This window comes from Osmerus eperlanus, chromosome 15 (genome assembly GCF_963692335.1).
Source record: "Osmerus eperlanus chromosome 15, fOsmEpe2.1, whole genome shotgun sequence".
Classification (NCBI taxonomy): domain Eukaryota; kingdom Metazoa; phylum Chordata; class Actinopteri; order Osmeriformes; family Osmeridae; genus Osmerus; species Osmerus eperlanus.
This window is the reverse complement of record NC_085032.1, coordinates 3694155-3709818: the sequence shown is the minus strand read 5'-3', so window position 1 is coordinate 3709818 and position 15664 is coordinate 3694155. Positions and strand designations below refer to the sequence as shown.

The 15664-nt window shown below is 42.2% G+C and overlaps 1 protein-coding gene across 5 annotated transcripts in view; it reads right to left on the bottom strand.

The window, feature by feature from the left end:
• The window catches only part of LOC134034609 (transmembrane protein 241), a 35968-nt gene that overhangs the window by 15806 nt on the left and 4498 nt on the right, over positions 1-15664 (bottom strand). For all 5 annotated transcript variants that reach the window (XM_062479045.1, XM_062479044.1, XM_062479046.1 and 2 more), the window contains one exon: positions 4765-4813. In XM_062479045.1, the coding sequence (XP_062335029.1) occupies positions 4765-4813 (49 nt within the window). The remainder of the gene's footprint in view (positions 1-4764; positions 4814-15664) is intronic.

Below are 15664 nucleotides of genomic sequence, written 5' to 3'. Positions count from 1 at the left end.
GTTGCTTCTATTGGAATTTACGTTCCGTTGCATGGTTTAGGCTCAAGTTAAGTTTTTGTGGCGAAAAGTGAAGCTAACGGTGGCTAATTTGCTAGCCACAGTCACTGACATTACTAACGTCACTAACGTCACGAAAACACGCGTGACTACCTTTGGCAGAACATTCGTTTCGCATCTGTTAACTTGGGGGATAGCTAGGCTAACTATAGCTTTACTGCAAGGCAGCTGCAGAAACGCCACAAGCAAAGAGGCCAGGGTGATAACTATTTACTCATTTTACTTTGTGATATGACACACAATTGTCATGTGTAATGTACAGTATAAGCTGATATTATTAAGGAAGTACATCTACTTTCGGAAACAGTAGTCTACTATTTCACTGAAGTATTAGCATCATGACATTAGCCTGTGTTGCCCGGGCAACACATACTACAGTGGTCTATGATGTAGCGTTATCTGTTTTCAATCGTTAAAATAAACATTCCTCACATATACATTTTCGTTGTAGGATTTATTCTGACATTAGTAAACGATTTGTTGGTGAAATTACCATTACCTGTGGTTTCAAACCAGTGTAGCTCACTGCAACGCTGTAGCTTACGCGAGACACACGACAAAAACATCTAACTTACACAGCTGTTTAGGAAGTCAAACGGCGACAGAACATGTTCGGCACTCCCCTTACTTAAATCAAAAGTCTATCTAACTACTAACCTGAACTTCATTGCCACAGCCTAAACGTTGTCAATCTGTTCATGAAAATAATTAATTTCAGCTTAAACTGTACAACGGAACGTTAAATCCAATTCAACCAACGCAATCGCTACCAAGACGAACACAGCAGTAGTCTAGTACTGTACCGTAGTAGTACAATTTACCGGGGCAGCTTCTCCACACAGGGCTATATCGCATTTTGCGTTGTTACTGACAATGATCGCTACCAGTGAGCTTTTTATGAATGAGCGATTTTCCACTAAATGAATGTCAAGCTTATTTACGTTTTGGGGGGCATATTTTCAGTTAGAAGATGGTACTGTTTGAATCGCGATTCCATCTTCTACTGCCGGGTAACGTCGTAGAATAATCTTCAAAGGGGGTTCTTTATTAATGAATGAATGCAATGAGTAGGCTAAATGCCTGAAAATATCATGAGAAGGGAAAAACTTAAAATGACGTTTAAGTCATAGAGATTAGGTCAATTTTTACACCGGTCTGCCAAATTGATTCGTTTTGATTCAACGATGAGGCTGCCTCTTGCAGGGGAAATGAGAAGACATCTATTTCATTCTACACTTCACTCGTATTTTCAGTTGTAAATGAGCAGCAAAAAAAAATGCTTTTAAATCTATGTCATCTTTATAAATAATAAGTATGCATTTTTATATAAAATATACAGAAATATCAGTTGTAAAAATGTCATTAAAAAACGGACCCCTGTGCAACCGACGCAAGCAAGCACACCCTACAATTTCCCCAGAAATTGTACCCTCTCTAGTTATATTTTGAGTTATTTCTACATGGCATATACTTAATCTAATGAAAGAGGGGTAAACTGGACAGTGTATTAATATTGACCAAATATACTAGAATTTGAGTTATTTGACTTGAGTTAAATCAGAGCAAGAATGGTCAAAGTAAGCTTAAATGAAATTGATATTTAATAACATTGCAAATTAATTCAATTAATCACAAGGCAAATATACAAAATAATTACCAAGTTACTGCATTCGCTTTTGTTTTCTGCATGTGCCACTGTGGCCTTTCTACAATGTCTTTGCATCTCAAACTGTTTAATTGGGTTTCTTGGATCAAAACTTGCAGACCATTTGATTTTTGATGTATACATATTTGTAAAATATACTGGGATTATTCAAATGTACTAATATTAATGATTTCTCACACATATTTCCACAGACAGAATACATAATTGCTGCCAATACCAGAGACAGCATTCAAGGTATGCATATTTTTTATTTATTTAATGTTTAAGCTATGCCACACAGGTGTACAGAGCTTGCAACAGTATCCCCCAGTTTTAAACTAGTAGCTATTGTGCCAACATGTAGGCTCTGTGTTTTAAATTGGAAAACATTTGGAAGGTTGTTTTTCATGTTCTAACCAGGTCCCCTATCATGTCACTTAACTTTAGATAGCGGAGGAATTCCAAAGAATCACAGCCGTTCCTCTCTTGCAAACGTTTATGAGGAAACTTGACAGTTACACGCCGAGACTGCTCAACATCATGCGAGCGAAGGGAGGAGTTCCAGGGACAAAGATACGGCCAATACTGGATACCCTCAATCAGGTAATTGTTGAGTAGGCACATAATTCATAGTTTCTTCACTTAACGTAACAAGTCTTGTAAGAATTTGGCCTAGTGGACCTGACAAGTGCTTCAGAAATGTTAAACTTCACCCATGCTTAACTTCTTAATTCAATGCAGCAGGGTTTCAGCAATGGAGGCAGTTAATCCACATTCTTCATTAATAAGTGTATACTGGCATTTGCATGAGGTGATTTTACATTAAAATGTTTACCCACATATAAGGTCAAGAGACATTTAGCAAAGGTAGTTATCTAGTCTGGTTGGACATATTCCTCATTATTACTCCAGGCTAGGGTGCAAGTACAAATTCATGTCATCCACCTTTGTCTTGTCATGCACCTTTCAATTGGCAAGGTGACTGTCAACAGAGACTATCAGGTTACCGGTATATAAATAAATAGCCCCCTTGCTAGGTCTACTAGCATATCCAGCATATCCATGTGTGATCACACCAAACAAATTGTTTTTTTTAACAGAGAGACTCCATCGAGAGAAGACGGGATGCAGTCATCCGCAGTCTCATAGAGTACCTTGGAGAGAGTGGTGTTGAGTTTTCTTAGACTGCCAGGTATGTCCTTTTAAGAGCAATGAGTTTAATCAAGATTGGTTGAATAAGTGTTAACGTTTTTCACCACAAGCCTATATTAATGTTGTTTCTTCTGTTATGTTCCAAAAGGAGGCTGACCAACATGAAAACACTCATCACATCCTGAAAGTGCTTGTTCTACATGCTGCCACTGATGAGGATCCCCTGGACGTTTCCATCATTATTGAGGGTAACGAGGTGCTGACTAAATGTGACAACACAGCAAAAGCTTGTACGCTGTTGATGGGACTGCTGTATGCACTGAATCTGGAATACCCTGCAAAGCTCAAGTATACTTTTGAGGTCTTCCAAAAACTTTTTCTTGAGCTTGATGGTATCAAGCTGTCCTCAAAAGTCCAGTCACTGAGAACCAAATTGCTGGCTTGAATATTGGAAGGCTTTTTGGTAACCTCACCACTGAAAGACTTTCATTAGTGGTTTCACTACTTTGTATAATATTTACGCTTGTATTTACTTCTTTACTACATTTGGGGAATATTGCCATTGAGGGCCAGATGTTTTGTTTGTGCAGTGGTCTGTACAAGTCTTCTAAATTGACAGTCATTGAATTAATGTGTTTGTAAAAATTGAAACTTGTGAATTTTTGATGCAAGGTAATTGTGTATATATGTTTGATTTCCAGCAATATGCCCAAACTTTCTCTAAAAAGAAATCTAGATATTTTGCCAGAATTTCTACAATCGTCTCTTATGGTTCATTTAATAAGTCACGTTATTTCTTTTGTCAGTTTGAAGGCCTCACACTAATACTGAACAAGAGACTCATACATGCTAATTTTGGCTTGCAGTGAAAAGTCTTTCCTTGTTTTTCACAGGACTTAAGTTTCTTTTATTATTTTAAGTTACCACACCATATCAAGGCATGTGGACTTTTGAGCGTTGTGCTCTAACCATATTTTAAGGCATTGTAAACAATTCCCAGGTTATTGTTTAACAATTAGTCTTTAGTAGCAAATGCCAGTGTTTTATTTGTGGTTGAAATGTTTTAGGTCTTTGGTGATAGGTTTACTGGGACCATAGTCTGAAACACATTGCTGACTTAAACTGTACCAGCCCATTCTATGATTGTGTTTGTGTGAGGCCTTTTTCACTATAACTTTAATAAAAAAGTTATATACTGTTCAATGTGAGTGATTAAAACATTGTTGATGATGTTAAATGTTATGCATCTTACAATTTATAACCAATCATTTATACTGATATAATTTAGTTAAAACATACTGATAACTGGGAGTTAATTGTTATTTAATTAATAGATATTTATAAGTAGTTTTGTATTTGACAATCCAAGTACAATTTACTACGTAAACTGCAAAAAATTAAGTAAGCCTTACCTGATATACTTGGTGAATATTAATTGCTAATACTGAGTACATTTTACTTAGTTTGTGTAGTGTAATTTAAACACATTACATGGTGTTAAATTTAAACACAAAAATTGTTTGCAAATTGTTGCCTCATTTTTTTTGAGTAAATCTTAAACATCATTTTTTTCAGTGTAGCGGCTGAATCTGCAATGTCCAGCAGCCATTGAGTCAGATCGGGAAAATGTTTGTACGGTTTTTTATTGTGAAAAAAAAAAAGCGTTTCAAATTTCGATTAGTCTATTTTCAGACGTTTTAGTCTTGGTCGACCAAAGAAAATCTTAGTCGGGGAAAGCCCTACAAGTTACGGAGCAATTTTCTACGGAGATGTACTTTCCAAGATTTGTCATTTCCTAAAAGATTAAGTTATTTGAATGTCACCCTCCTCTGCATATGCATTTCAATATCCCTGCAAGTGTACAATCTGAAGCCTGATGAGCAGGTTCAGTTCCTTCTGGAGACACATACCAAGAGAGCACAGGTGGATCACACCCCATGTGTAACCAACTGGGTCAAACTGAAAAAACAAATAAATTAGTCTTCAGTATGAGAAATCACAGTACAATTCATAAAGTCAAACATTTCAATACAAATTACATTGTGATTGCAATTGCCATTTTCGGATTCAGATGACATTTAAAGTGTATATGCAAGTGTATATGCAACAACTGTAAATGGTTGTCAATCATATTTGCACGCAATCTTTGGTACTGTCACCATGTCAAATATGACCATAGTCAGGGCACAGCCAACCAACAGCAGTACTTATCCATGTTTTGGCTAGATGGCTTGTTAATGGCCTAACCTGTCATTGATGAAAGCATTGGTCAGGGAAGAGCGGACCAACCTAACTATCTCCCATCACACCCTCCTAACATGTTGTCATTTATGCCCTTCATCAGGCATCGGATGAAACTGAACTCCTAAAATATAGTTGGTCCAGCATTAGCTTTTCATCTGCATTGAATGCCAAAACAGATTCAAAATATATCACTAAATATTAAGTAGAGTGGGGGAAGTCTAGAACTTGCATGAAATGATAGAGAATTAATGTGACAAATACTGTAGCCTGAGCAAAGATTTCCCTGGCAATTATCTAACATTGGATTCCAAATAAATCTAGCATGTGAGCTATCAGCCGATACTCTTGTCATTATAGACAGGTTTCACACAGTAGTTAGTAGTAGAGTGCCATTTTTGACATTTAATGTAATGCAATCATGTGCACAGATTACGGTATTTCGAAAATAAAGCCGCGGTTTAGACCCTGATTTTACATTTTTATAGTGGTAGTGCGGCTTATATTTCGATGCGGCTTATAGCATATTTTTATAACAGTAGAAACACTTTGTGAATGGTATTTAACCCGTTAAGGAGTAGCTTCGCACATCGTGATCATTCGAATGCGCGGGTCTCACAGCGTAACGTCGCATATATGCGATTTCGAACAAAAAATCTCGCACCAAACATTGCACCAACACCTTTTGTGTTGGTGTCTGCCCTCTGGGTTTTCCTACACCTGTTATGTGCCGCCACATCCTTGCCTTGCAATGAGTTTATTATTTTAGACAGGGTCCTCAAGTTTGATCAAAAGCTTGGAGTGAGATTTAATGAAGGCCAGTGGCGATTTCTTTAAGACTGCAAGGGAAGCTCAGCTTACGCTAACATTTCAAAAATTGTCAAATATGGCCAAAGAACACGTTCATATCGAAGTCGAGTTAGTTCAGAATCAGCTACATATATTAGCAGGTCGACTGACTGATTTCCTTCTCATACATTCCCATAGTGCCACAGTGCATTTCCCTGTTGAAGCTCAGCTTCCATGGACTTCAATGGGGCTGCTTTGAACAGTTTTCGGATGGACAAAAACTAGGCCACAAACGCTTTAGTATGGCTTCAAAATGTACTAATGAGAAGGCTAACAAGTAACACTAGCATGGTAGTAGCATTTGCTTGGCGAAATTGCTAACCAATTTTCATCATACATTTCATACAATTATACACCACGTTCCTTGTTTTAGTTTAACCTAATTTCCACATTTCCTCCTTCGAGATTAATATTGTTTTGTTAGCTCGTTCGTTCATTCATTAATTCATTCAGTAGGTTAGGCTAGTGTCATAGGGGTGAACTAGCCAGTGAACTAGCCAAATAAATTGAACATTTTTAGGATGTAGGCCGAAAATGAGCTTCCCCTCTTTGAAAGACCAGCAGCCGCCACTGATGTAGGCCTATGTTTTGACAGGATATGAAACATTACAGAAATAATATCCAGAGCACTCTGGATATCAGTAACTAGAAAGACTATTAATACAGTATAATTTGAAATAAAATGAAGAAAGACATCTTCAGTCCTTCCCATACCCTCTAACATTTCTCTTAGTTTCTGATAACGTAGGCCTAACAGTGCGTTCACACTGCAGCGTTTTTTAACGCTCTGCATCGCTTGCCTTCCCACAGTACACCACGCTCGGGGGCGTGTTAGACAAGTTAATACAGAGTTGTAGTTCTCTAAGGTCACTGTTGTAGTCATGGCCAAGCGTGCAGATTTGGGTTAATGTACTCACAATATCGATCAAAATACCACTTTTACACAACATTTATGTAAGTGCAAGATTTTACTAGTGCAAGATTACAGTAGAATACATGTTACGCCACCGGTCACTCAAACAGTCGTTTGTAGGCTGGGCTAGCGAGCTAGCAGTGGCACAGAACAGTCACGTAATGTGACGACTACATTTAAAAGTAGGCTATAAAAACACACTAGGAACAATGACGACATCGGCAACCATGCACCATGCATTATTAGTTTAATGTAATCTTTAAATTCAGGCTCGTCACATTAGTAACTTTGTTCTGAACAGAACTGGGTGTGAAGACACATACGAAAAGTTTCTCCTCCATCTTGAAATTGCCAAACCTAGATATGTTTACCATGACGAACAGTTGCTACGTTACAAGAAACAAGAAACCAATCCGATTGGCCAACGCTAGCGTTTTCACGCTCCTCATTTACATAAAGTTGAGAAAATCCAACTTGCAACGCTCCGCTCGCCTTCCCACAATGCCCTACGCGAGCGTCAACGCCTGGTTTCATTGAAAATTAATTGGAAGCCGACGCCACGCGCCGCCCGCTCCGCTGCAGTGTGAACGCACTGTTAGCCAGCCAAACTGAGCCAAAGCTTCTGGTTGCAAAGCAGTTGTAGAGTTTTTGACTGCATCGATAATAATTTAGCCAAAAATTGGCTATATTACCAAATGTTCTAGCCTCTCTGGAGTAAATATAAAAAATGTTAGACAAGCTTTCTTCCAACTTACCTTCTCCGTCACGTGTTCGCGCGTCTATAGGTGTGTTCGATTTAATGCAGCGCCCGCGTCGCCTGCAGCCCGGCTGACTTGAAGCAGCCAATGGCATTCTCAGCTTACAGGCAGCTGGCTGCTGTCGGCGCCGCCAATGCTGCATGAAGTCGAATGCACCATATGTTGCTTACCTAGTAACGAACGTACGGTGACCGAGACTGTTCCGTGTGTTCGCGCATCGATGTTGCCTAGTAACGAACGCACGTGGCCGAGACACAGGCAAAGAACTCTTTGACACAGGGGAAAACGATTCCCTGGCGACAGGAAACTTCATTTTGTGTGCCTGCGCCTAGTCCATTAATGTATACAACGTTAGCAGGACAACTTGGTTGGTGATGCCTTCTCAGCGTGAGAAATACAAGGTGTGGCAAGTGAGCGTGTGAACTGGTTGAAATGCGTGTGTCTCATGGTCAATGCGCGTGAGGCTTGAGAACCCTGTTTTTGAGAAGACTACATGTATGGCTTCAAAATGTACTAATGAGAAGGCTAACAAGTAACACTAGCATAGTAGTAGCATTGCTACGAGTATTATGCTAGCTAACTTAGCCCGGAAGCTAACTAAAGCTAGCTAGCTACCGTTTTGGAAAAATAACTTACGCTTTGGGGACCGTCGGAAATATTTAGAACTCAAGCGTCTAACACGGTTTACTGAACACGTGTTACCAGATCATTTTGTCTGTCACCTGTCAGCACTGGGTTGCATTCAGATCTGTTATTCTATGAACGAAGCAAGTTCAGGTATGGCACTGGGGCAGCGCGCGTCATATCACCCATCGCCGTGTTCTTAGCCCATAGGCTTAGCTCGATAGGCGGCGCTATAAAGTCGCACGCAAACGCATCCTCGATTACCTTTGTGTTCTGCGCTGCCGCCATTGCTTCCCGTTCTATGTCTTGTGTTAGCCTATCTGTCGTTCGCGTGTCCCTGTCCGTCTCTTTGGACCTGGACGGCGTGTGCGTGTTTTAGGGATCTGGTAGAAGGTTTCGAGCTGCTTCCTGATGGTTCTCCGTCCGAGGAGCCCTGCACCTATGTGGTCTGTGAAAACTCGGGAGTCAGGCGCAGTTCCGTTTGGCCTTGATCCGCCAACATTAAGGACTGTCCGTTGTACAAGATTGGGTTCGGCCACGAGGAGCTGTTCCTGTTTGTTCCTCGAGTGCGGCGAGGCCGTTCCATCCGCGCCCCTGTGTGCTCCCCCGGGCAAGGCTCCAACAAAGGGGAAGCGCGGCTCCGTTTCCCGTGCTGCTGTTGTTGTGCTGCCCAAAGGGGGCCCATGTCCAGGAGCCGACCACGAGCACTCGCAGCATATCTGGCATGAGGAGCGAAATTTGCAGTTACGGACGTGAATCACGTTCATATTTTCTCGGTGCACTGACCTGTTGGACAGGCGTCTGATCGATTGCGGGGAGTAGGGTTGGAAATGTCTTGCAAGGACAATACAAATGTGCACGCCTTCTCAGGTTAATAGTCGTCAACAATGATGGGGGCATTACGAGATACATTGCTTCACTAGCACGCATTTAAGGAGCAGCCAGAGTTCGCTAGATAGCCTACCCTATCAATCTCTGATTGTCACTGCTTGACTGAGATGAACAGAAGTGCTTGCTCATTCGCGCTGTTTAACTGGTTGTCATGACTTTGCTAGTGATTGAAGTCTTCTCACGGTTCCAGTTGCTCATCCTCTCCAGCTGAGAGGGAACGGAGACAGTTGTTAGAATTGTGGAGCGGACAGCTCCATCATCTAATCGCTTGCATTTGATGACATTTCTGAAGCAGCAGTAATGATGACTAGAGAGGGTACAATTTCTGGGGAAATTGTAGGGTGTGCTTGCTTGCGTCGGTTGCACAGGGGTCCGTTTTTTAAATGACATTTTTACAACTGATTTCTGTATATTTTATATGAAAATGCATACTTATTATTTATAAAGATTAAATAGATTTAAAAGCATTTATTTTTTTTGCTGCTCATTTACAACTGAAAATACGAGTGAAGTGTAGAATGAAATAGATGTCTTCTCATTTCCCCTGCAAGAGGCAGCCTCATCGTTGAATCAAAACGAATAAATTTGGCAGACCGGTGTAAAAATTGACCTAATCTCTATGACTTAAACGTCATTTTAAGTTTTTCCCTTCTCGTGATATTTTCAGGCATGTCGCCTACTCATTGCATTCATTCATTAATAAAGAACCCCCTTTGAAGATTATTCTACGACGTTACCCGGCAGTAGAAGATGGAATCGCGATTCAAACAGTACCATCTGCTAACTGAAAATATGCCCCCAAAAACGTAGCCTAAATAAGCTTCACATTTATTTAGTGTAAAATCGCTCATTCCTAAAATGCTCACTGGTAGCGATCATTGTCAGTAACAACGCAAAATGCGATATAGCCCTGTGTGGAGAAGCTGCCCCGGTAAATTGTACTACTACGGTACAGTACTAGACTACTGCTGTGTTCGTCTTGGTAGCGATTGCGTTGGTTGAATTGGATTTAACGTTCCGTTGTACGGTTTAAGCTGAAATTAATTATTTTCATGAACAGATTGACAACGTTTAGGCTGTGGCAATGAAGTTCAGGTTAGTAGTTAGATAGACTTTTGATTTAAGTAAGGGGAGTGCCGAACATGTTCTGTCGCCGTTTGACTTCCTAAACAGCTGTGTAGTGTAAATGTTTTTGTAGTGTGTCTCGCGTAAGCTACAGCGTTGCAGTGAGCTACACTGGTTTGAAACCACAGGTAATGGTAATTTCACCAACAAATCGTTTACTAATGTCAGAATAAATCCTACAACGAAAATGTATATGTGAGGAATGTTTATTTTAACGATTGAAAACAGATAACGCTACATCATAGACCACTGTAGTATGTGTTGCCCGGGCAACACAGGCTAATGTCATGATGCTAATACTTCAGTGAAATAGTAGACTACTGTTTCCGAAAGTAGATGTACTTCCTTAATAATATCAGCTTATACTGTACATTACACATCACAATTGTGTGTCATATCACAAAGTAAAATGAGTAAATAGTTATCACCCTGGCCTCTTTGCTTGTGGCGTTTCTGCAGCTGCCTTGCAGTAAAGCTATAGTTAGCCTAGCTATCCCCCAAGTTAACAGATGCGAAACAAATGTTCTGCCAAAGGTAGTCACGCGTGTTTTCGTGACGTTAGTGACGTTAGTAACGTCAGTGACTGTGGCTAGCAAATTAGCCACCGTTAGCTTCACTTTTCGCCACAAAAACTTAACTTCAGCCTAAACCATGCAACGGAATGTAAATTCCAATAGAAGCAACTCAATCGCTACCAAGACGAAACTTTTGACACCTACGTTGTCTATGTAGGGCAAATATTGACTGAGTTTTAGGGGGGCAAAAATAAAAATAATAATAATATATATGTGAGAGAACAAAGGTTGTGCTCTCGCCAAAGTCTTGAGCACACCCAAATATAGCGGAATTTCTAAGTAACAATGGAGACGGCTTAAACTTACCGGATAAATTCTGAACGGCAACGAATGTGGAGGAATTAAATCTATGATGCTAATCTTTGCTGCTATTTCATATGTTCTATGTCTCTTACAGTAAAAGACAATCAATACTTCCGATATACCTAAATGTGTAATGACAATGCTGAACATGTATTCCAGATATATTCACATCGCTATGCTGATCGCAATATCTGCATGCTGCAGTTAGCCTGCGGGGGACGCATCCCGATCAGTGCCCTCGCCAAAAGGGCAAGTGAATACCGTCAACCCCTGTGAAAGTTGGACACTTGTGCTGCATCCCAATTGTTGTTTGTTTACTTGCTAATGTCCTGACTTGTGGGTTTTATGCCGGTCTGAGCCGCCGACGGTTAGTCATGTGTGCAATAGACTGCGCTCTGAGAGCCGTGCGTCGTGGATGCACTCGTCCAAAAGAAGTAGTCACGGGTTCATGATAGGGCTTTTCAGGAATCTCCTCTCCGTTTGTTCAGACTAGTCAATAAGGCGTAGCCACACAGTAATAGTCGGGCAAGAGCGCCTTACAAGTGACCTGCCGGCTCCGCACGGCGGCACAGTGGCCAGCATTAACGGCTTTATTCCACGCGGGCCCTTTTCATGTGTTACGCTATTGTGGACAACGCCATCCATATGATAAAATCGCGAACGCGCTGCTGGGCAAGTAGACGTGACCAACCAAAGCGTTCAAGTTCCTGCCTCACCACGCGTCTCAAAGCGCCTGTTCAGTATGCGCTGGCGTGGTAACAGTTTTTTGTTCGGTTGACATTCGGCTGCCGCAGCAGTCCGCTCATCTTTGACACGCGGGAGCGCTGAGTTGGATTTGTTGATGAGTGTTCTGCACTGGACGATTTGAGTAGTGGATTTTCCGTGTTCTCCTCCGGTTGCATTTCCGTGCTGTATTAGGGCCGGGTGGTTCCTGCTCTACTTTTCATCTTTAGATCCATAGATGGTTATTGTATGCACCTTCTTGCCCCAGTAAATTACTTGTTTGTATGAACTTCCATGACAAATAAAGCTGATTCTGATTCTGTAGCAGCACATGGCCTATTATCCACCTGTCACTACATAAGGTTGGGTGTGTGCACTTCCACATTTAAATCCTATGACTCAGCCTGGCTTCAATATTCTTATACATACTGTGGTGCCTTCTCTGAGCCCTCTGCCTTTAAACATGTCTGTGCTGTGCCCTTTCATGGTGCACCGTTTCGAGTCCCACAAGCTGCAACCGTTGTCCATCAAAGCATTGGTGGCAGGTGTCCAGTTGTACGTTCGGTGTGCGGATCCTTCATCATGCAGCCTTCTGGGAGCCTGTCTATCCATCTTGTCATGAGCGGTGCACGGAAGCAGTGGCCAGAAAGCAGATAAACGTCTCACTATCACTCTCCCTTTACTGCACAACTACTGTAGTGTCCGCTCCGAGACAGGGGTGCTCGACACCCTGCTCGATAGTGTTTCTCACAGGTTTCTGCGGTACGGTGAATATGTCTACATGCCCCTCTAGATGCACTACTTTCTATCCATCTTGTGATCTCACCATGCATGTCTGATTTCATAATGGGAAGTGCGATGTTCACTGTTATAGGGCCTAGGGCTGGGCGATATTTTTTTTTTATCGATTCATCGAAGTAATGAATTCCCTCAATAAAGATATCGTAACATTAATTCATTTTCAATAATATCGATAATGTCGATAGAGAATAATTAGGAACAGCAGTCCATTTATTTCTGTGATGCAGCAGGAAGTTGCGGAGAAATGGTGGCCTATGTACACTCACTAAAATATACTGACTTAGCACCTCAAGTGGAGTGGCTAATGTTAACCGCAGAAAATTAGTCTTATTGCCGAAAACAGTGGCAGCGATAGCCATGGCGAGGGAGCAACTTCCAATGAAGAAATTATTGATAAAAAAGGTTTGTCTTCTTCAGTTATTTGGAAGTGGTTTGGCTTTTTGAAATCTGACAAAGAGCAGAGCAATGTTTGGTGCAAATTGTGTAGTAAACAAACAGGTGGCTACCAAGTCTGGTAATACGACAAACCTTTTTCACCACCTGAAGCTAAATCACTCGTTGGAACATGCAGAAAGTGTGAGTTTGCGCCAAGGTAGGCTATTGATAAAAAGCAAGTTTTTAAAAAGCTTAAGTTACTTGACCCCAGGTATGTGCTCCCTGGCCACAAACATTTCTCTCACACCGTGCTGCCTAACCTTTATGCCGAGTGTAGGGAAAAAGTTGAGGAAGAGACTTATTTTGCTACTACTACGGATCTGTGGTCTATCGTCTTCTTATCGTCTATCGTTATCGAATGGAAATATAAATATCTATCGTGATAATTTTTACCCATATTGCCCAGCCCTAATAGGGCCTACTTCAAAACTGATCTGACTCGTAAAGACACCCCCATTGTGATGGTCCAAACCAACTACCTTTTGTCCCCTCTCCTTCATGTGCCGGTACCTGCTGTTCCGCCCCCGGGGGACACCTGATGAGCCCCTGTTTACCAGTGACGCAGCTGGCAAGGCCACGACCAGATCGTGGCTCACGCAACGCCATGGAGTTCTGTGCGAGCGCTGTGGCCTGTCCCCGGAGCTGTATATGGTGCATTCCTTCCGGATCGGGGCGGCCACCTCTGCTTCTGGTGTCCACGTCCACGCTGGACATCGTGGAAGCGCAGAACTGATGAACCCCAAGACTGACTGTGTCGGGCAATATTTGCAGCTGGTATACAATAGAGGCTTGCATTGGATAATGCTCAGCAACTGTCTACTCTAGGCATAGTGCTCAAGCTAAGCAAGCGCTCAAGCCGAACAGGTCTGAGACCTCCGGCGACCAATGTGGTCCGCATCTATCCTGTGGCTTCGTACATTGCTAATGCTAGTATGTCTCTTCGGATCTCCATGTAGCCGTGGTGATCCGCGGATGTGCTCTGATGCGCTAAGCTAGCCATCAGAATCCACAGTGTCTACATGGGGATATCCGTTAAGATGCCCTGGACTCCCAGGGAACAGCGGATGCTCCGCTGACACATTTGTTCTCACATCCTCAGGTAACATTCCATGTCTGCGCACACAGGCACCTTCGCGTACATCCTTTGGGTTGCCGACGGGTGCTAGAGGGCGGGTCTCTAGTGGTAGCATAAATCTGCCCTGTATGGATGAGAAGGCTACCGGATCCTCACAATGCTAGTCTATATCTGTAGGATCTTCGTTGCCAATGCGCATGCATGCTGCATGCACTATGACAATCTGTCTTGAGGTATCTAGGGAGATACCCCGGGTACCGGCCAGGGAACAGCATGCTGCTGACACACACCTTGTTCCTTCCCACTAGATAACATATCCCTGTGTTCCAGCATAGCGTCTTTGTGCTGCCTGTGTGTACATCCTGGGCGCATGACGATGGGCCACTGGAGAGTCAGCGCTGCTCTAGAGGTAGCATCTGCCCGTGTTGGATGAGAAGGGTACGGGAGAGATGATCGGTGTATGCGGCTGGTTGCAGGCGCACGTCTCATCGAGCACTGGGACGTGCGCATGGGACGGTTCCGTAGCCCATAGGCGGCGCTATAAAGTCGCACACATGCACGCACACGCATCCTCGATTACCTTTGTGTTCTGCGCTGCTGCCACCCACCACCATCCCCTTCTCCCCCATGTTGTCTGTCTGTACTCCCCGTGGGGGATTTAACTTGTTGCCCCCTGCCTCATGTCATGCATGCTGCAGTGAAGGCAGGAAGCGCTTCCACATGTACATCCATTCTGCCAATGTTAAACCTATTTTTCATGTATATGAATAAATAGTGAAATCAATCACGTGAGTGTCTTGACTGAAATTCCAGTTGTTGTTAATAAAAAAATACAACTTGCATTAGGATATAGCAATGGATAATAAAAAATTAAGACAAATGTGGTTTCTCAGAACTGTTGTTTCTACTGTATTACAGAGGTTAGTAAATCCTGTTCTATGACGTCCCTTGTGCTACCTTGTGGTTGTGTGGTAATCTTGCAATTCATTCAGACAGGGAGGTAGAATCTAATGTAACTATAACGGCAGGAATCTCTGTCTGTGAGTGCCTATCTGTGACATGATTATCTCGAGAACAGGGCATCGTATCAAGTTGAAATGAAGTTGCCATGTGTGTTGCTTAAGACCCACAGACAGTGTCATCAGCAGATTGGCGTTGGCCATGTTGAATGTTCTCTCCAGTCTCAAAGGACATTGTCTGACCAGTAGGTGGTCCTCTTTGTCAACAAACAAATTGGTCCCATTTTTCTTACCCCAAAAGTTCTCACTGTCACTTTGTAAAGTCAAATACCCATAGAAGAATATGGAAGACAAAATACAGAACATAAGACACTGTTCTCAAGAATGTAGCGTCTGTAGTCAAGGCGCTACCACAAGCCTTCCTGGCTTTGTTGGCCCCCTCAGTGTTAGATTTGACCGTTAACCTTTCTTTAAACACCACATATCATCAACATGTGTGGAAAAAATACGGAGCATCAGCATTTATGCAAAAACTCCC